The sequence below is a fragment of the Coffea eugenioides genome, chromosome 4 (genome assembly GCF_003713205.1).
Source record: "Coffea eugenioides isolate CCC68of chromosome 4, Ceug_1.0, whole genome shotgun sequence".
Taxonomy (NCBI): Eukaryota; Viridiplantae; Streptophyta; class Magnoliopsida; order Gentianales; family Rubiaceae; genus Coffea; species Coffea eugenioides.
Genome location: NC_040038.1, coordinates 795,742 through 815,923, shown reverse-complemented (window position 1 = coordinate 815,923; position 20,182 = coordinate 795,742). Strand labels below are relative to the sequence as shown.

General features: G+C 39.7%; 3 protein-coding genes across 3 annotated transcripts; 1 reads left to right on the top strand and 2 right to left on the bottom strand.

Annotated features, from left to right (window-relative positions):
* Positions 1–455: 455 nt before the first annotated feature.
* On the top strand, positions 456–4,537 carry LOC113767447. The gene is made up of 4 exons (XM_027311548.1): positions 456–821; positions 2,095–2,787; positions 3,501–3,845; positions 4,113–4,537. The coding sequence occupies exons 1-4, from the start codon at positions 720–722 to the stop codon at positions 4,386–4,388; spliced, it is 1,416 nt and encodes a 471-aa protein (XP_027167349.1). The 5' UTR covers positions 456–719; the 3' UTR covers positions 4,389–4,537.
* Positions 4,538–7,193: 2,656 nt separating this feature from the next.
* LOC113768715 lies at positions 7,194–10,672 on the bottom strand. The gene is made up of 5 exons (XM_027313170.1): positions 10,628–10,672; positions 9,417–10,106; positions 8,573–8,809; positions 8,223–8,314; positions 7,194–8,050 (listed from the first exon to the last, which is right to left on the bottom strand). Exons 2-5 carry the CDS (start codon positions 10,041–10,043, stop codon positions 7,441–7,443), a joined length of 1,566 nt encoding a protein of 521 aa, XP_027168971.1. The 5' UTR covers positions 10,044–10,106; positions 10,628–10,672; the 3' UTR covers positions 7,194–7,440.
* A 1,046-nt stretch (positions 10,673–11,718) lies between these two features.
* On the bottom strand, positions 11,719–18,327 carry LOC113767832 (ABC transporter B family member 19-like). The gene is made up of 9 exons (XM_027312033.1): positions 17,032–18,327; positions 16,708–16,762; positions 16,445–16,620; positions 15,963–16,127; positions 15,577–15,872; positions 15,100–15,416; positions 14,741–14,964; positions 12,707–14,623; positions 11,719–12,266 (listed from the first exon to the last, which is right to left on the bottom strand). Exons 1-9 carry the CDS (start codon positions 18,325–18,327, stop codon positions 11,919–11,921), a joined length of 4,794 nt encoding a protein of 1,597 aa, XP_027167834.1. The 3' UTR covers positions 11,719–11,918.
* Between the last annotated feature and the right edge of the window lie 1,855 nt (positions 18,328–20,182).

Here is a 20,182-nt window from a genome sequence, read left to right as displayed (position 1 = left end):
TAAACTTCTAATGGAAAAGTGATAAAGGACCAAAGTTGATTATTTTTAATTTGTTAGGGATTAAAAGTGATCATTCTGTTCTGGAGGATTAAATTTTTACATCAGCGGTATTTGAGGGACAATTTGTGCAATTTTCCCTTAGTAGATCCACCTTGTTTTTGATTTTTTTTTCCTGTCAATCGTTACTTTTTATCTATATCATACTCTATCATAATCTAACAAGGAAGTCTCAGTTCCTACAACGGGTCGAGATAGGGACAAAATCACCACCAAATCAAATAAATACATTATGCACCCGTCTGAATTTTTTAAAGAACTACATAATGTGATAATTGATGGAACCTTGCATCCCACCCCACCGAAGCCTTAATGGCTTGGTTTAGGCCACCACCCCACCAAAGCCTTAACGCGTGCACCTTGGTTCTGGTTAGATTCGGGCATTTATACCTGCATAATTTTTTGTCCCTGTGCGCTGTACCGATCTAATATCCTACTGCAACGAACATCAGTCTTGGGAAGAGAAACGATCAAACAAGACTAAAATCCATCGGGATTAGGATATCAGAGAAGATGAAGGTGGAAGTTCTCTTTGGTTTTCCCCACGAATGAAAGGTTCTTCAGGGCTGGTGGCTTCTTCACATTCTTCAGGGGTGGCTTTACCACATTCCACTCTCGCCAAAAAGTCCAAACCTGCTTAGCTGCTCGTGTCGCGGGACAAAATGAACTGCCGTCGGACCCTAAACGTCGAAAACCAGCAGCTCAACTCACCCAAACGCCCATCACCATCGCCTTCTCATTTTCCCGCCAGTTATCGCAGCCCTGTAAGTTCATCTTCTACCTTTTGATTTGGATTATTTGTTTAATCTTATCAATTTTTACTATGTTTTATCCAAGGTAACCATCTCTAATCTTTCTGGGATGGACTCCTCCCCGCCCCCAACCACCAAAAATCCCTCCCTGTTATTCTTTTCTTTTCTTGTACTCTTTCTCCAGTCTTATTTTTTACTCATGGAATCTTTGCTACATAATCGACTTGGTTAAAACTGATTCTTGCTTTCTTTAATTGAATTGTTCTGTTTGTGACTTGTTCCAACTCAAACAGAAAAAGGTTTGAGTTTTCTCTAGACAAATGGGCTGTGATGGTCAATAAAATACCCTTTACATGTCTGCATTTAGGCCTTGTTTGGAACCTATTTTTGGCAAGTTCGTTTCCTACAAGTTTTTTAAAAACTTTAACTACAATAATCTCAAAAAATTTCTTAAAATTTTTAAACTATACATTTTAAAATATTCAAAAATTTACACATTTTAATTTTTTTTTAAAATTTCTACATTAAGATACAGTAAAGTTTTAGACAAATTCCCAAAAAACTCACTTTCCAAACGATTTTTAGCGTAGTAGTGGTCAAAACTCTGTGGAGAATGGCTCTAATAGCTTTTTTTTTTTTTTTTTGAAAAATGCTAATGCATATTATTTAGAATTTTTTGTAACCCCCGTGGGCCTATATGTTGCTATGAGCCATTTTGCCTTTGCATGTGGATATTAATGGTAGCTTGTTTACCTTGGACTTTGTGTAGTATGCAAGAAAGTTATCAAATCAAACCGAGGAGATTGCTCTATCGGGTTATGCAGTTTTAATATACCGTTCTCTTTGACATCACTGTACGCTCTTATTAGCATATTGAGATCATCTAGTATCATCCACATATCTAAATACCGGAGGAGAAATTTATGATGCTTAAAATCACTTCACGATGTTCAAATCCCAAACATTTAGCAATTTTGACCCCACCTTTAATTTTCTATTTCTACATCATATTGACTGTTTCTAATCTTCCAAGGTGCCCCAGCTGGACTTGTCTGGAAAAATGGAAGAATTTGCATTCCTACTAGTTATAACATTATTTGCTGTTATTCAGGTTCTAGCATGGTATCTAATTTAATTGGTGACAGATATAAATAAGCTAGTGTTATTTTTCCATATGAGTCCCTGCATCTAAAGGTATCACCAGTCTCCATTGAACTAACAGGTCTTAGAATGGTGCAAAAGGATTCTCATGTTTGGTCGAATTATTTCATTCTAAACATTTCAGGATGAAGCTTGTAGATCTTCTGATCATGCACTACTGGCGAATCCTGGTGGATTGACGGAAAGTTCAAGAAAAACATCTACTTCTGGCACACCATGTCAGTTTGATGGTATGCCAGCTTCAGATCAATTGTGCAAGCATAATCATCAGCAACACTTGCCATTTGATATGGGAAACCTTAATCTGATGCATAATTCATCAGTACAAACACATGGTTCAGGTCACTCACCATCCTACAATTCCAATTTGGAGAAGTCTTTTGCTTCAAGAGATACTTGGATTGATCCCAAGTGCAAGCCCTTACATGTGAGGAGAATGCAGAGGGACCAAACACAGTATGCAGAGGAAGGAGATTCTAACTTACCAAATTCAAATTCCTCTAGTGTTTCTGATGCTGCCAGCATTGGCAAATCATCTCCATTAGCTAATTACATTATAAAGGGCAGCACTTTTGAGAAGGGCAGTAACCATGAGGAAAGTTCTCATGGGAAAATGGGTATGAATGACATACCTGAAGATTCTAGATTCCATTTTGACATCTGTCCATCTGGATCCGTTATCAAGCTAAAAGCCCCGCTTCATCTCATGAATAGAGAAAAGAGGAATGAAACTAAGCGCAACACAGGTGGACTCTGCATTACATCATTGAGGCCTGGGATGATTTTGTTAAAGAATTACATTTCCTTCAATGATCAGGTGCAGTAATGTGGCTTTCTGACTATTTGTCTACATATCTTGTGGTGTTCCTTCTTGACGTGAACTTCTCTATTTTATGTCCATAAAATTTTTCAGTCCTTGTAATGCATTAAGTCTCATTATTATGAATGAATGCATCACGTTGATTTGAATTTTTATGTATCCAAGTACTTTTCTTTCTGCAATTTTATTTGCCCTCATAAAATTGTCTTAAGATACATTAGAATTCGACAATTGAAAATTCTATTTCATTCACTTTGCATCTTGCTTCTGGGAAATGCTTCTACAACTAAGCCTAGATTGTGGAATAAAATATGTATCCCATCCCTATCCAACTAGGTCAAATCCAAATTTTGAGCATAAATATAAGGAACCACAAAAAAAAAAGGGAATATTGCTTTACAGATGAACTACTATTTTAGCGAAACAGTAATTAGCTGATGAAAGGCTTTGCTCTGTTTAGCTTGACGGTTTTATATCAAAGGAGAGCCATGTCTGTGGCATTCTTCTGTCAATCTGCACAATGCTAAAGAATTACAGCTTCTCTGTGAAAACAATGATAAGTTTTACATGTTTTCATGGAATTAATTATTAGGAAGTTAAATTCCATTTTTTCATGAATAAATTTTTTAACACAAGTTCCATGGATTTGGGTATTTGCTACTCTCTAGCTTCCCTTCTTTGCTGATAGACCTTTTTATTTGTCTGTCTAGGTTAAATTGATAAAGAAGTGCAAGGATCTTGGACTGGGTCCTGGAGGCTTCTATTTACCTGGCTATCGTGATGGAGCAAAGCTGAACTTGAAGATGATGTGCCTTGGTAAAACTTGGGACCCTGAGACAAGTACTTATGGCGATGAAAGGCCTTGTGATGGCTCCAAACCTCCCATTATTCCTAAAGAATTTTGTGACTTGGCTAAAAGGGCTATAAAAGATTCCCATGCACATATAGAGAAAAACTCCAGAAAAAGAAATGTGGAAGATGTTTTACCCTCGATGTCGCCTAACATCTGCATAGTCAATTTCTACTCAACAAGTGGCCGCCTTGGTCTCCATCAGGTTCTATCTTAGCTCTCTGTCCTATACCATTACCAATTTTCTGGACCAACTCTATGTAGATGCGACACAGTTATTTGCTTTCAAAAGTATACTTCGGACTTTAATGGCTCAAACAATGAGAAAAAAGATGGTGATTCTTTATTTGCTTCGGCCTATTATAAGATTGCAGAATAATGACATCTAAGACAGAGGCAAAGCAATTTATCATATTCTCTAGTTGAACAACACTAAATATATTTTTTGTGCATGTCACTTGCAACTGTACAGGACAAAGATGAAAGCCAAGAGAGTCTTCGTAGAGGAGTGCCCGTGGTGTCCTTTTCAATTGGTGACTCTGCAGAATTTTTGTATGGTGACCAGAGAGATATTAACCAGGCGGAGAAAATCAGACTGGAATCCGGGGATGCGCTGATATTTGGTGGTAAAGCTAGGAACATATATCATGGTGTCTCAACTATTTTTCCAGACACAGCTCCCAAGGTTCTGTTAGAAGAGACAAATTTGAGGGCTGGCCGTCTGAATCTCACTTTTAGAGAGTACTGACGACATTTTTTGTGGGTTGGAAGCTGGATCAATTCTTTGAACTCAACTGAATTGTAACCTTAAATCCTTTCTATGTCCTTTGATGTATTCCTGCTAAGACAGGAAATTGGTAAATCGCCAAAAAGAAAATTTGCAAGAACTTGAGAAAATCATGGTTGCTTAGATCTAAAGGAAATCACGTAGCCTTCGGTTTGCATGGCTGCCAGACTACCATAATTGTGAAGCTGAGAGCATCATATGGTTGTTTTCTTTTTTTGGTGCAAATCTGCATGACATGCTTATTGACTGATAGAGCCATAGACATTAATTGGGGAGATCTATAAGAATAAAGTAGATCAATCTTATGCTCGAGTCTGGAGACTGTTGAAAGTGTTGATACAATGCACTGAATGGGCTATTGTGTGGCAGAAGCTTTTGTCGGGATTACATTCCACTGGTTGCATTGTAGGAGTTGGAATACTCTCTAGAATAATATACAGGAGGTCCCCAGCCAGTGAAGCTGTTCTTTTGGGGATCAGGAGTCAGCTAAATCCACCTCATGCTCGCGGAAAGTGAATAAACACACGAAGCCTAAGAGAGTGACAGCTGAATCATGAAATGTTGGACTTGTGCAATAGCTCAGAGGTATGGGCTTCAGAATGAAGCTGACATACCAATGTAGGGGTCGACATTCAACACCAAAGAAACCCCTTCTTTCTTACAAATTTGCATGGGTTTAAGACCTCAAGCAACGCGAAGAAGAAAATGGTAATAAAAATGTGAACTCATAGGCTCACCTTATAATATCAGTAATGGCGCTCTTACCTTCTTGTTTTTTTTTTTTTGGTACAAATCATAGGTATTCGCACCTATTTTGCGGTCTGCGACAAATTTTATTCGAGTCGGATAGGGCTCTTTTCAGGGAAGGGAAACTCTTCCAATACTATTTTTCTATTTTTTATGGATTTCAAACCCAAAATTTCATGATTAAAGAATGCAAACTCCTTCCACTCCCACTTGCGCTCTTTCCTTCACGGACTTTCTCCTTCTTGTCTCAGTCACCATCCCATTAGTTCAAGCCGCCAATTCCAAAAATGCCTTGGCCTCTCCCTCTGCCCCGTTGCAACTTACAATGTGATAAAACGATGATGTTTTGTGTTGAAGTAGCTCCAGTTCAAGAGTGATATGATCGCAAACTTCTGACGGATTTTTCAGGGACATACTTCTCCACGATGTCTAGTTAAATGACCACGGCAAGTGCTATCTTAACAGCCCCCAATGGCTTCCTTGAAATGTCTAATAGTAGTGCTTAATACGGTTGACGCCTTGGTTGGAAACCCTACCTGTGCTGCTCCCTTGCTGCATGATCAGAGAAGAGAGAGCAAGCGAGAACTGAGAAACGATTACCATTACAGAAGAAGTTTCACATAAATGCTTTTCTGCACGTTCTTAATTCTTATTTGTGCTTGTTTTATTATGTCTAGGCAAGACGCTAACCAAACGTTTGATTGATCTTTGATCGCTGTTTGCCCCCCAGTTTACGTAGTAGGGCTGTCTTCCATAATGAAAATTTTGTCTGCCGCTACATGTGTATATATTGAGTGGAAATGAATCTGTTATTGATTTTTGATGGAATGATATCACGTACCATCAATGGACAGCATTTCCAGCAAGTTTTGTTTAGGTAACGTTTTATACCCGATGGAAAACTAAGAAAGTCCCTGCGAAGTGGGAATTTCAGTTTCATCACAGGCTTTCATTTCTATCGTACTGCGAAGTGTGTATTCCTTCCTCCGTGTTTCTGATTTTTGTTTTGCTCTGTTATGCGTCTTTTATTTGGTCATTCAAGGATCTCATGCTAAGTGCTTTGGTTAAGCTCTTATATTCGGCGGCGACTCTTAAGCTTACAAGATTTTCTGCTAATATTTTTAGCCAGAGATGCCGCGGCAGTCTCAGAACAATCATTCTCCGATGCATCTATTATGGGCTGCGGTTGGTGACCGGCCTTTGCTTCTGTAATGCTTGTAACGACTAACGAGGGCACTAAACACATCTGAAATATTAGCGTAGCAGATCGAGTAGACCACAGGACCTCCAGCTCCTTGCATACAGTGAACTACTTGCTGCTTTATTGACCCCCTTTTTGGCAGCCAAACTTCAACAGTCCCCGTACCAAAATCGCCGGGCAAAACTTCCATCCATGCATCACTGTACATTTGCTTGAAAAGGAAACCATTTGCTCTTTGATTGATTCTTGTCTAGTAGATTACACCAAAGCAGCAAGATCAACTACCTAGCCAACCAACGAAACACAATTCCCCAACCAACAATTGTCTTTGTCTACGCATTTCCTAGACAGCAATATATAATTCATAAGTGCATCATGCACATACATATTCCCTCGGCATACAACTTTTCCTGCGGACTTCGGACCGCAGAGAAAACATTCTTGGTTCTACTGATCGTGTCATTTCCTTTAACCATTTTTGGTCCTTCTTTTAAAGGATTTGGTATTTTGTGCCAGAACTAGAGGAAAGATGTCGAGAGAGACGAAACGAACTATTCAAACGGTGATCGGGACAAATTTTTTTTTATTTTTTTATTTTTTTATTTGCAGTTGGAGAGGAGAAAATCAAATACGGGTAGCCCAAGGTGGAGAAGCAGGGCACATGCCAAATTTCTGGGACCTTGATAGAAAATTTTGCATGTGCCCTGATCCTCCATCTTGGGCCACTCCTATATTAGGCCGTGCAACTCCAAAGCCAGCAGTTCAGCAGAAATGTTTTATTAGTAAAGGTCAGTTTTTAAACTGAGCTCACATTGTAGTGCATTGAAGCTATATCTACACACTACAACAATATTAAAGCACTTTCCTCCGCTGACATTACCTTGTATGTACATAATTGTTGAAGGAAGAGTTTGCTGCCAGAGATGAATGGTCAATCATTGTGACCTTGAATAACTTATTCAGGTACATAAATAGTTGTGCTTGGCAATCAGATAGATCAAATAAGAGTTGATAAGGTGAAATTTAGTACATGTTCGACTTACTCTTCTTTCATCACTTAGGATCTTATCGGCTTTCCAGAGCTACTGCAGCTGAATCGACATGAAGAAGCAAACAGGAATAAATTTTTTGCTTCAATCTATCAACAATTTCGCCCAACTCCTTTTTCTCTGAGTCTGCATCATTTCTTAGTTGATCCAGCCATTCGTTCGCATGCTTAAGCTGTGACAACGTGAGAGCAATCTGGTTACCAGGATCTGTTTGGTTTATAAGATAATCCTTTCCCTTTTTGTTCTGTTTACCCCCTTGGAAGCCTGAATCAAGTGCCTCTTCCAAGAACTTCAAGAACCAAGCTTGTGTTTCATTTAAAACAATCTCTCTTAGTTCCTTGATTTCCTTTGAACCATCTATATTTGCCCATTCGAGTTTATCGGTACCAGTCAGATCTGTCGGAGACTTTGAAAGTTTCATCCTATCTCTACTAACTGAGGAAGATATCCTTTTGCCATATTTGTCTGTATTTTGCATGGATGAGTTGACGGTGAAATGATCTGGTGTATCCTTTGATGAGTTTGTGGCATTTGGATGTTTAATAAGCTGGTGGAGCGTAAAGAACATTGAAAGATAGAGATGGGGGTTCGTTGGTGAAGCGGATGAGCAAAGATCAGCAAAGATACTGGAAACACAGAATGCATTATGTTCCCAGAAAGTCTGAAGATGATCTTATGTAATTCTTAAATAAGCAAACATTTTAGGCCTTCTGTCTACTCAATTTACGTACTTAATGTCGAATTTATTTATTTTTTTGCCAAAAGCAAAGAATAAAAGGAACAATTATCTGTAACTACCTGAGGCACTTTACCAGATTTGCTGCTGTGGAAGCTTCTTTCTGGGCTTCAGCTGCTACTGAAGAGGCCAAGTTTTTCCTCCGAAGCAATCCCTAGGTGTAAAAGTTGAAAATGAGAATTATATCAAGATGGTAAATTGGTACTATTTTAGCAATTTTTTATCTGTATGGATTATATGTTTTAGCAGCTATATCCTATTACGACTAAATGCCTTCTCTCTGTAGATAATTCGCATTTTAATGATAAAAACATCGGATGTTTGAGTTCATACGAGTAATCAAAACTATGAAAAAGGAGCAGCATATTGGGCTACTAGATAGGGTACTTGATGTGTGTGTGTATATATATACCTTGCCAGGCTTCAGCAGGTTTGCAGGTAGATTTGACCAACATATTCCCTCAGAAGATTGGTGTTTGTCTCGATTGTTAGGCAAGCAATTCGAGTCGATGTTTTCTTGTTTGCTGCTGGTGTGTTTGATAGCTGGATATTTAGAGGATGCAAAGGCCTCCTTGCCGTTTAATGTGTCAATGTCTGAGTTTGTAGTAAGTCCATCAGGGCGAGTTCGTGAAGGAGTCAGAGTTCGAGTCTGTAGGGCAAATTTCAACCATCAGTCTTGTCCAGATTAATGAGCATATGAAAGTGAATCCAAGGTTGAAGAAAATAGACCTTATTCTAACATACTGATTCTCGTTTTCTGTCAATTGTATCATTTCAATCACGGACGTTCAAAGTAGGACTGGTACAGACAAACTGCTAGATTGCAATTGTTCCCTCACGAAGTATGATCATTAAGGCATGAATTTCCTTTCTTCTTTCTCATCAAAGCAAAACTAGAATCCTACCGAGTAATGCAATTAATGTTTACTCTGTCATCCAGACAAAGCACCGGAACAGAGAACATACGCTACAAATTAGAAAAGCACGTTCATCACATGGTTATTTGGTGGTGATCAATTTCTTGTAAATCTATGCATTCTCAAAGCAGAAAATTTCTTATGAATTAAGACTGTCAAGGGAATTCCTAAATTTTGAGACAGTAAAAAGTCAGAAAATACACAGATGGTTCTAAGTTAGTGATGTCAAAAGAAATGAAATGCGAAGAACGATTGTACTTGTACCCCATTACCTCTTGCTAAGTTGGATATAAACAACTGAAGGGCAGTACACTATGTTGGTAAGGAAATTGTTTATACCTGAACCTTGATCTCTGCTTGTTTCCCTTTCAAAAATCCATTCCTCTTTCCTGCTACAGCATTCTCACCGCCAGGGTCAGCTCCATTTGCTTTTCCATTTGGTGTCAAGACACCCTGCATATACCTTGAGGAGACAACAGCCTTGTCCTCTTTAATAATAATTTTCTTTCTTTGGCCATTTTCTTTTGCTCCTGGCGGTTCAACTGATACTGAACTATCTTCACCTTCCTGATCAACTTGAACAGGGCCTTCAGATGGCTCTAACACCTGCATCAAATCCTTGGGATTACCAATGAAAGGATGTCGGCCTGGAAGCGGTCTAACACCAACTAAGACGGGAACTGGAGTTCCAGCCTCCATCCTATCAACATAGAAGAACTGCCCAAGCTGCAGCTTGTTGTTTAAGATAAGTTCATTGTCATCTTTTGACAGAGATACATATGTTGAATGGGAAGAGTCGGAGACCTTTATGAAAAAGCCATGGCAAGGCCACAACTCTGATCCACTTAAGGCTGGGACAATGCTTATTACTTGTAAAAGGATAGACCTATATTCACCGCGAACCTTAACAGATGAGTTTATAGTCTGCAGAAGCTTAAGCAGCACTCCAGGTGTAAGGGATGCCATCTCTTTTTCCTTGTTCAAGGGGAAACTGAATTGGCTCGTGCAAATCAGCTTGAAACTCGAGACCTGTGATTAATAGGTGGTAAATCAGGTGATTTTGCTGGTCATGATGATTGAAGTATTGCTGCTGTCAAGTGTTGATCAAACTTATCAACTATGTAAGTACTAAAGGAGAGTAGCAACTAGATTCATTTGACTCTTGGTGGATGAAAAATAGGTCTCATCAAAGTGCTTGAAACATGAACTGGGGCTGCATTGAGGTTGGTTTTTGTTTTTCTCTTGCTGGATACCCGATTTGAATTAGGATAAAAGGTTTTCCAGTAAGTCGATGGTTGCATTTCTTTGATTCATTGTCTTCGTTGTCCTAGTCTTTGATCAAGTTAAATGCACAGTAAAATCAACTCTAGGAGAACCAGAAAGCAACAAGTGTTAGCGGAGAAAGACGTTTTCTGTTTGGAAACAGTTTTCCTCCAAAAAAACAGACAGGCGATCTATATACTTCGCAAACCAAAAAAGAAATAAAACGACCCACAAAACTGATTATCAGGAGTTTTTGTTTAAAAGACGGAGGTAGGAGATATGCACACCTGAAAGAAGAGCCAAGGATACAAAAAACACAAGAAGGATATAAAACCAAGCGTCAGCCTTTGAGGGAAGTGATAAAAGAGTTCAAAATGTTAAAAGGTAATGGATTCCAAACGAGGTGGAAGCGGACAATGGAGTTAGCTTCATATTGCAGGCACGTAATCATCCAAACTTCACTTCCCTTGGCTTTGAAGAAAAGAGACAATCTTTCTCGAGAATTAAATGTCCCGAGGACATCTTTCCTCAACTTTGAATGACTGCTTTGCCCCCACGTCTAAAGTAAGATGTTGAAGACGTCCTGGACGATGCTTAATGTGGCTAATATGGTAATGTCAGTCATGATACCATTCAATAAACCCATTATCACACACTCAGGCAGAGGAAATGGAGCCATTTGGAAAGGTAGTGGAATTGCAATATCTTAATCTCCTCTGAGATAAAAAAAGCAGATGAGTTTGACCAAACCACGTAAATTACTGTGTTTCTCTGTTTGATTTATTTGTTTTGTTATTATTTTTATTGGGTTGTCAAGAACCATGTTGGTGTCCAATTACTCGAGGCCAAACATGATTTACATATTAGAGAATCATTTGACTTTAATGTTCCACTATTAAATGGAACAAAAAGTTTGACTTGTTACTCTGCTTTTCCAGTTTCGTAGTTGAAAAAACCTCACCTTTGAGTTCGACTTAAAAAAAATGCAAGATTCATTGGTGTCCAAACTTTATGGGCCATGTCATTTATGTTATTGCCCTTTAATTGCACAAGGCGGCACAATACAGTTTCCAGCCATACCAACTTCCCGCCACTTCTGAAGGAAACGAAAAGGAAAAGATTGGTGGTCTTTCTTGCTTAGGATTTTGCAATCTGATGCATTGAACTCCTCGTCACCATCAAATTTTATTGCTTATTCTGCATAGTATAAGTGGGAGAGGGGAAGCAGGTGTTTGGGCGCGCAGTTGTTTCTACGAGACTGGGAAAAATAGAACATCAACTTGCCTTCGTGTGTTAGTTGACAAAACACAGAAAGGCCTTCAATGGTGTAACTGTTCTCTACCGCCCACCATGCCCCTGGTCGAGTAGAATTAGATTACTCTTCATAGCAATTTCAGATGAGAGGGTCGCATATCGAGTTGACAACTCTTACAGAGCTTTAGTACTTATTGAGTTTGTGAGTTGTTTTAAACTCAACACTTCAACATTACTGTGTAAATGTTCCTTGCAATTTCACTGAAAAAACTGTTCTTTCTGCAATCAATATAGAATTTTGAAGCATGTTTCAGTTTTCACCGCTTATGAAAATGCTGTTGCTTCCAATTCTGCACGAACCAGGCTAGCGTAGACACCATCAAGGTGGGAAGCCATAAGTTTTTCATGGCTTCCATATTCTGCCACCGCACCATCCCTCACAACTGCAATTGCATCTGCTTCGCTGATTGTTGAAAGCCGATGAGCCACCACAATGGTGGTGGCTCTTTTAGCAATCTTCTTGAGTGCATCTTGGACATGTTTCTCTGATTCCAAGTCTAATGCACTGCTAGCTTCATCTAGTAAGAGCACTTTTGACTTCTTCAGTATAGCTCTGGCTATTGCGATCCTTTGCTTCTGGCCACCAGACAACTGTATCCCACTGTCTCCAACCTACAGCAGGACGAGAATTCACTCAGCTACACAAGTCAGTTGATAGAACAGCAATAGGATGCTTAAGATTTATTTTTCACTTTGCAGTTATTTTTCATTGAGTGTACTCGCAGAAATTATCTCAGCTGAATGAAGCGTAGTAAGGCAAATCATCCAAGTAAGTTGCTATTTGCACCAGCTCATTCCTCTAATATATTGTTTTTCAGTGTTGAGGAACATTTGAATCTTTACCTGCTGTTAAAAGGAATTCTCTAATATCATTACAGAATGTTTTCTCATTAACTTGAATTTTTGGTCATGCATTTAGGCTAGATTAAATCTCAAATCAATACATGTTCAACTCAAGAGATCGACTGCATCAGCTACCCAGAGTACTATTTTCGTCACTTTCTAAAGTGTTTCGGTTTAGTGTAAGAGAGGTCATATAATAGTAGACATACCTCTGTCTCGTAGCCTTCAGGAAGGCCACTGATGAATTTGTGAATGTAAGCTTCCTTGGCAGCATCTTCAATTTCGGCCCATGAAGCGTTAGGATTGCCAAATGCAATATTCTCTCTTATGCTTCCAGCAAATAAGGCAGGCTCTTGACCAACTAATGCCGTCTGCCTTCTCAACCATTTCAAGTCAAGCTCCCTAAGATTAACCCCACCCATCAAAATCTTCCCCCGAATTGGATCATAAAACCTCTGGATCATCCATATTACTGTTGATTTTCCTGATCCACTTCCTCCAACCAGAGCAACCATTGTCCCACCTTTTATCTTCAGCCCAAAATCTCTCAACACGATCACATCAGGCCTAGAAGGGTATGCAAATGTCACCATTCTGAACTCAACATCAAATGGCTTCAACATTTCTATCTTGCTGCCTTTCTGGCTTTCATCTTGTATTAATGGCCTACGACTTAGTATATTAAGAACAGCTGGAACTGCAGTTGGGGCCAAGTAAGTGTCCGGTGCAAGTCCTGCAAGTTGTCCTACTGAAAATGAACTCAAAACAAGTATCAGAAAAATCTTGTACACATCCCCGAAGTTGGTATAGCCTTCTTTCACAAGATAAGCACCAAAGAATAAAGTTAAGGTATAAGCTCCATACATAGCACCTTGAGAAAACCCAAGAGCTAAACCAAGAATTTGTGTTCTTTTGACTGATAATTTTTTTGGCTTAGACAAAGCTTGATCAAAAGATTGAACTATGCGTTCATGAGTAGAGAAAGTGGCCACTGTTCTGATATTGGACACAGCATCTGCAGCAATATTGCTAGCTTTGGCATAAGAACTATTATCTAGTTTTGGTCCAACATTAATTATCAAGCTGAAATAGCTTGCACCAAGAGTGAATGGTGTAAGAGCAGCGGCCAAGAGAGTCAATCTCCATTCAAGAAAAAATGAAACACCGAGGCCAACTGCTGCAGAACTCAACCCCATTAACAGCACTGAAATCTTATCGCCCAAAATTGATCGGAAACTAACACAATCACTTGAGAGCCTTGACACCAGTATCCCAGTGGAATTCTCATTAATGTCAAACCAGCCAGGTTCTTGTTTTAGTATAGCTCTGAACAAGAAATCTCTGACTCTCTTTGTGAGTTTGGTACCAGCCCAACCACAGAGACCTTGTTGGCCTGTCATGAATCCTATACACCCAAAGCCAAGTCCAACCAGAATCAAGCAGAGCTTTCTAATTTCTCTTTTCAAATTTTTGGTGCTTGGATCAAAGTAGACATTAAGTGCTTGGCCAAGAACCAGGGGAAAGACTGATAGAATAACACCTGCGTGCATACCCAAAAGAAGCCCCAATAACAGTATCATGAGTTCTGGTTTCTGTAGATTCCATACCTCTGAAAGTTTATACTTCCTCGACTCGGATTGTTTGTCTTCTGCCTCTTCAACTTGGCCCCCATCTTGATTGGATTTCAAGTACTTTGATCTTGATATCTCATATACATTCTCTGCTTGTGAGGGATCCTGATTCAATTTGGTATGGAAACCAATTGCAATATCGGATTGTTGCAACGTTGGTTTTGAGACAGCTTCCAAAGCAAGCTTAACCAGGTTATAGTAGGATCCAGAATTTTCCATGAGTTCATGATGATTTCCAATCTCAACAACAGAACCTCTATCAAGCACAACTATGGCATCCGCATGTTTGATTGTTGCTAGCCTATGAGCAATGACAATGGTGGTTCTACCCATTGAAATTTTATCTATGGCTTTTTGAACCACTGTCTCAGATTCAGGATCTAGCGCACTTGTAGGCTCATCTAGGAGAAGGATCTTAGGGTCCTTGATCATTGCTCGAGCAAGGGCAATACGCTGCTTCTGACCACCAGACATTAAGGTTCCCCGATCTCCTACCTGCCCATGAGGGTGGGATTAGAATCTGAAGAGGGCAAAATATATTGTTGTAGATGTAACATTTGCTCCTATATAAATTGGCCTAATTGGATATGTAAAAAAATCAAAACATTATACCATGGTTTCATAGCCTTGTGGAAGTCCAGAGATGAAACTGTGAGCATTTGCAGCAATGCAGGCTTTAATTGCCTCTTTCTTGGTGGCATTCTCCTTTCCCATCATGACGTTTTCTAGTATGGTTGTTGAGAAAAGAACTGGTTCCTGACCAACCATACCAATCTGACTTCTCAACCATTTAACTTGTAATGTCCTCAAATCGTTACCATCAAGGGTAACAATACCTGTCAAATTACAGCAAAGTTACCAATTTTTTTCTGTACACCAAAACCAAGAACCTTCATTTGTGAACGCTTATCACTGAGTGTAAACCTTTTTCGTTTGTTATAGAAAGAAACAAGTATTTATAACAGACCAACCTTGGGTAGGATCATAAAATCTCTCTATGAGAGCAAAAATTGTTGACTTGCCGCCTCCACTGGTACCAACTAATGCCGAAGTCTTTGAAGCTGGAATAACCAAGTTGAGAGACTGGAGAATCTGGATTGTAGGGCGAGAAGGGTAGGCAAAGGTAACACCCTTGAACTCTATCTTCCCTCGTGGGTTGGAAAGCCTCTTCCCCTCAGCACTATAGGGATCAATATCTGGAACTCTGTCTATAACTTCAAATACTCTGCTTGCTGCTACGGTTCCTTGTGCAAATTGAGCAAAATATGACAAGGACAAAGCCAAGCCCCTGCACAAATGGTTTATTTGTTTACAGGATTTAAATTCTGATTAGACATGGTAAGGTAAACAAATGTGATTTTAAAGTTCTGGAGAAGTCAAGTTTACTAGTTTCCATAACAGCAGAATGCTTTCATTCTTTCATCAGAGAAAGAGAGAGAGGAGTCTACCTTCCCCCTACAGTGACGCCAAAGAAACATGCAATGGCTTCACCTCCCTTTATCTCTTTCCTTGCAACTAAGATTGATCCATACCAGAAAGCCAATGCCCATGTAGCATATGTGACCAAATAGATAACTCCAATCCCTGCTCCCTTGGCAAACCCAATCTTTATCCCTAATGGCACCGACTTATCAAGCACATCAACGTATTTTTCAGCTAAAAGATCCTCTGCTACAAATGAGAATACAGTTCTAATCGATGATATGGCTTGCTCCGCTATGCTGCCTGCTCTACGGTAAGAGTCCTTAAATACACCATCAAAGAAAAAGTCAGCAAAGAAAACTAAGCTTCTCAGAACTTACAGAATTGTCACCGGAAATTTTTTGTTCTTTACCTCTTCTTTTGCAGCTAAACCACCATATATTGCCTTATAGGCAATGCCACAGAACATAGTCAATGGTGTGACTGCAAAGATTGCCAGGGAAATCTTCCATGATCTTAAGAATCCAACAGTGTAACCACATATGAATGTGAAGATGTGATGCACAAAATGTGCCATCTGCATTAAACAAAAGAAATTAATTGAAACCAACCCTGGAAAACTTAATGCATGATATGGCTACTGTACAAGTATACTACCACACAAATGGTCACTGTCAGCTGATCCAGGAATGTTAAGGTCAGTATTTGAAATTCAACTCATTCATACCTACATTCACATCGCTACATCTCTGAATATCTCTGTATGTGGCAAACCATCTAGAACTTAACTAATTCACCTCATTATGTTGCAACTCTCCTTAGATTGCTTTTATTGATGCAAATTGGTGTTAGTCAATGCAAGTCATTAGAACAATAACCTAAACCTATCGTCACCTTCTCTCCCATCACTTCCTGGATTTGTGCAACATCACTTGAAATTCCGTGCATAATGTCACTGGTGCTGATATCAGTGTCAAAAAAGCCTATATCCTGTCGCAAAACTGCTCTTAGATACTGAGTTCTAATTCTGAGGGCAGATCGTTCCCCAACCATTCTCCAACAAGTAATTTCTACCATTAGAAAAAAAATTGCATCAATAGCGAATATTATTGCAAATTGAAGCGTACAGAAAATGGAGAAGAAAGTATCTAGCCTACCCATATATGCTCCAACTACCACGACTGCAGCCAATCCAGTCATAAGCAGACAAATCTGAAATAAGAGAACATATTATCAGCCCATCGTTGCATGCTCATATAGATGTATGCTCACCTATGTATCTGCTGTTATGCATAAGGCATAACAGCATAGTTGTATTGTATTTGCAGCTAGAATATTGACGGAGGAATGCCAAGTAAACTTGGTCATACAACATTTTTTCTTCTAACCAGTAATTAAAAGCTGGCAACCTTATGTTAGAACAACATCCTACTTCTGAGTGCCCATCACATTACCAGATACTGTAGTGACAAAGCGCGTACCTTTTCCACATCTTTCATCATCTTTTGTAAATCAGTTTTTGATTCCTTTGCAATTTTATTTACAAACCGTCCGAAAAGATAGGAATACCAAGGAAGAGATCCCCCATTTATCAAAGATCCCAAACAACCTAACAGCACAAGTAACAAATCAAATTTGGTTGAGTACTTGAACAAACCAAACAGTCCGACTGACTTGGGCGCCCCAACATCATCGTCATCAAAATCTTGTACATCGTAAGCCAATTCCTGGTCAACATCATACCCACTGTGACTGTGAGTGCGGTACTGATTACTTGTAGCTTCATGAACTCGGTGATTTGGAGTCTTATGATCATTATTAAAAGAATACAAGTCATCATTGATGTTTTCCAGGGCATGCACTGTATGATCGTAGTCCCCATGACGATATGGCGCTGTAGCCAATGATGTCCGGTGATGATAATGATGATGATTCTGTCCATACTGACAGTTTAACTTCCGATGGCTTTGTGCATCGCCGCCATGAATATGGTGGGTGGTGTGACCAGGATTGCGAGGACCATGACCAACGCTATACAGGTCATCTTCTGTTCCTTTGTGCTTATAAGCGTTTGATATTGATAACCAACTAGGGTTCTGGCGTTGGAGGTGACCTGGATCAGTCTCTAACAAGTTGATTTGATGATCTAAATCCTCCGGTGCATCATAATCAACTAAGCTCAGCTCGTCTTTGTCAGCCAAAGGCCCACTACTTGCAGCACTCCTTTTAGTAGCAGCTGACAAGTGACGATGAGCTCCATGCGGCATAGTTGGTTCACGGGGAGCAAATCTTCTTGCAGAGAACGCGTCTTCTCCATCTCTGGCAACATAGCTCTGTAGCTCAAGCCTTCCAGACGGTAATGCTTCATAATGTCCGGAAGAATGATCATAGTATGGATTGGTAAAGCTACGTAAACCAGCAGCAGCAGTAGTACGTGAAAGAAAATAGTCCTTTGCTGATCTCCTGAATATCCTACTGCCACTTGAATATCCTACTGGGCTCAGTGCAGCACTAAAATCGCGATTGTCACGCCATCCAGTAGGGTTGAACTGCCATGACAGCTCACCTTGCCATGACCTGTCATCATCAGCTGCAAAAGGGCTGGCTGGAGTGGGGTTTCGAGGCCTGCGTGAGCCCAAAGGAAAGTCGTACGAAGTGGAAACTGAAAATGAGGCGGATTGAGGTTGAGATCTTGCAGGGGTAGTGTGGTATTGCCGGTGAGAATTACGTGGGGTAGCAGGTGTTGAGTGCTCAATTTCGGAGGAGTATGCATCCATGAATGGAAGACTCCTGTGTAAGGCTTTAAGCAGGAATAGAAGGTATGCAAATTGAACGCCAGAGACAAGAGACACAGACAGATGTTCTTATTTGTGTAGAGCAACAAACAAGAAAATTTCTGCTAATCCGCAAGTAGTGACAGGTTTTTCCTGGTCATTGGTCTCTTATCACTATGCTACAAGTTGAGTACCACGCGAAGGTTTCTAGAATGAAGGTTGCTAATCAATCGTGACTGGATTTGGTCCTAGGAAAAGCTGTTACGCGTGTTTCTCGATGGAAATCCAAAGTTCTTTCACGTCACAAAGTTTGGTTGCATGTGAATGTGTAGCATTGGGGTTCAAAAGATGCTACTAGCTGATTGCTAGAAGCCGGCACCGTGCATTTGAATAGTGAAAGCCAGGATCGCCGGCATGACGCTTCTAGTTGTTTAATCTTTTTAGAGATCTTAAATAGTAGCTTTAATGAATAGTTTATTGTTTCTTAAGTTACAACGGCTGGGGTACGTGTTACTGCAGCTTGCTTGTCCCTGCCCTTACAGTGCTAGTCCTGATCATCATCTTCTTCTTCATTTGTTTGTATATTGGCCATCGGCCATCATCATTTCTACCGTTACATCCTCTCAATGGCGATAATCTTATGCGAATGACTTTTCCCAGTAAGCATCTTGTCCTCCGAAGGACAAGTTAAGATTCAAACCAAAAAGACAGCATTTGGATGTTGATTAAACCAATGCTAAGATTAAGTTTGACGCAGTGCTGCATAGTCGGAGAATCACATTTAGTTAAGACAAATAAAAAGTATGATGTGCAACTTCAGATGGATTTTGAATTTTGATTGCAGTCCGAAATGTCAAGAACGTCATTCTCCGACGAGTTACCCGGCTGCGAATGATTAGCTAACTTCGTCTTCAATTCAGGATACTGGGGTGTCAAGAATAGGGTACAATCTGGTGGTTAAACTTTGCTGTTCTCGTCTGAACAGTTTCCGTTTGTCATTTTGATACGAGAAATTATTCTGTCTAAAAAGAATAACGAAACCAGAGACCTTTGTCCTGTCTACACCTTCACTTTCTAAAAACCTGACCATCTACATATCACGAACCCTCTAACCGGAGGGCTAGAACTCTGACTACGACTGGTTTGAATATGATCTATATAGAATATGTTCACCTTCTCTAGGGCACGACTCCTTCCAAATGTCACTTTTAGCAATAACAGGCGTGCAAGTCTCTGGTATTTGCTAGCGGATGATGGATTTGTCATGTTTTTGTGTCATTTGTCCAAGGGGAAGTGCCCCGGCTTTAGCAGTCAAAACAAAATCGATATAGAAAGGTCTATATATTAAAGAGAGAGAGAGAGAGTGAAAAGCTGAATGTGGAAAGACAAAAGTCCATTGCTTGCTGGGATTATTGATCAGAAGAACGTCTACTATCAAACAATCAAGAATAATGAATATGAGCAGCAGAACGGGTCTACGACTACTAACAAGTCATGTAACCACACAAACAAGTGGCCAAGTACAGAGTCCAACACTACTACAATCATCCCTCTCTGTTTTATCACAAAACATAACCCAAAAATGACGCGCCCATGTCCAACATGCAAGATTTCAAGAAATTAGTCAAACAAAGTCCATTGTCTCCTTGGCGACTGGATTCAAATGAAGCGGAATAAAAACACATTTGCCTTTTTGTTCTCCCTCTTTTCTCTGGAAAGTGGCTTACCATTTCCAAAATCCTTGCCTAGATCCTATTTCTATAGATGTACAATACCATTTCCGTAATTATTGACTAGATCCTATTTCTGTATATGTAAATAGCACAAGTTATCTTTTAAATTCCGAGGAGTTTAACAC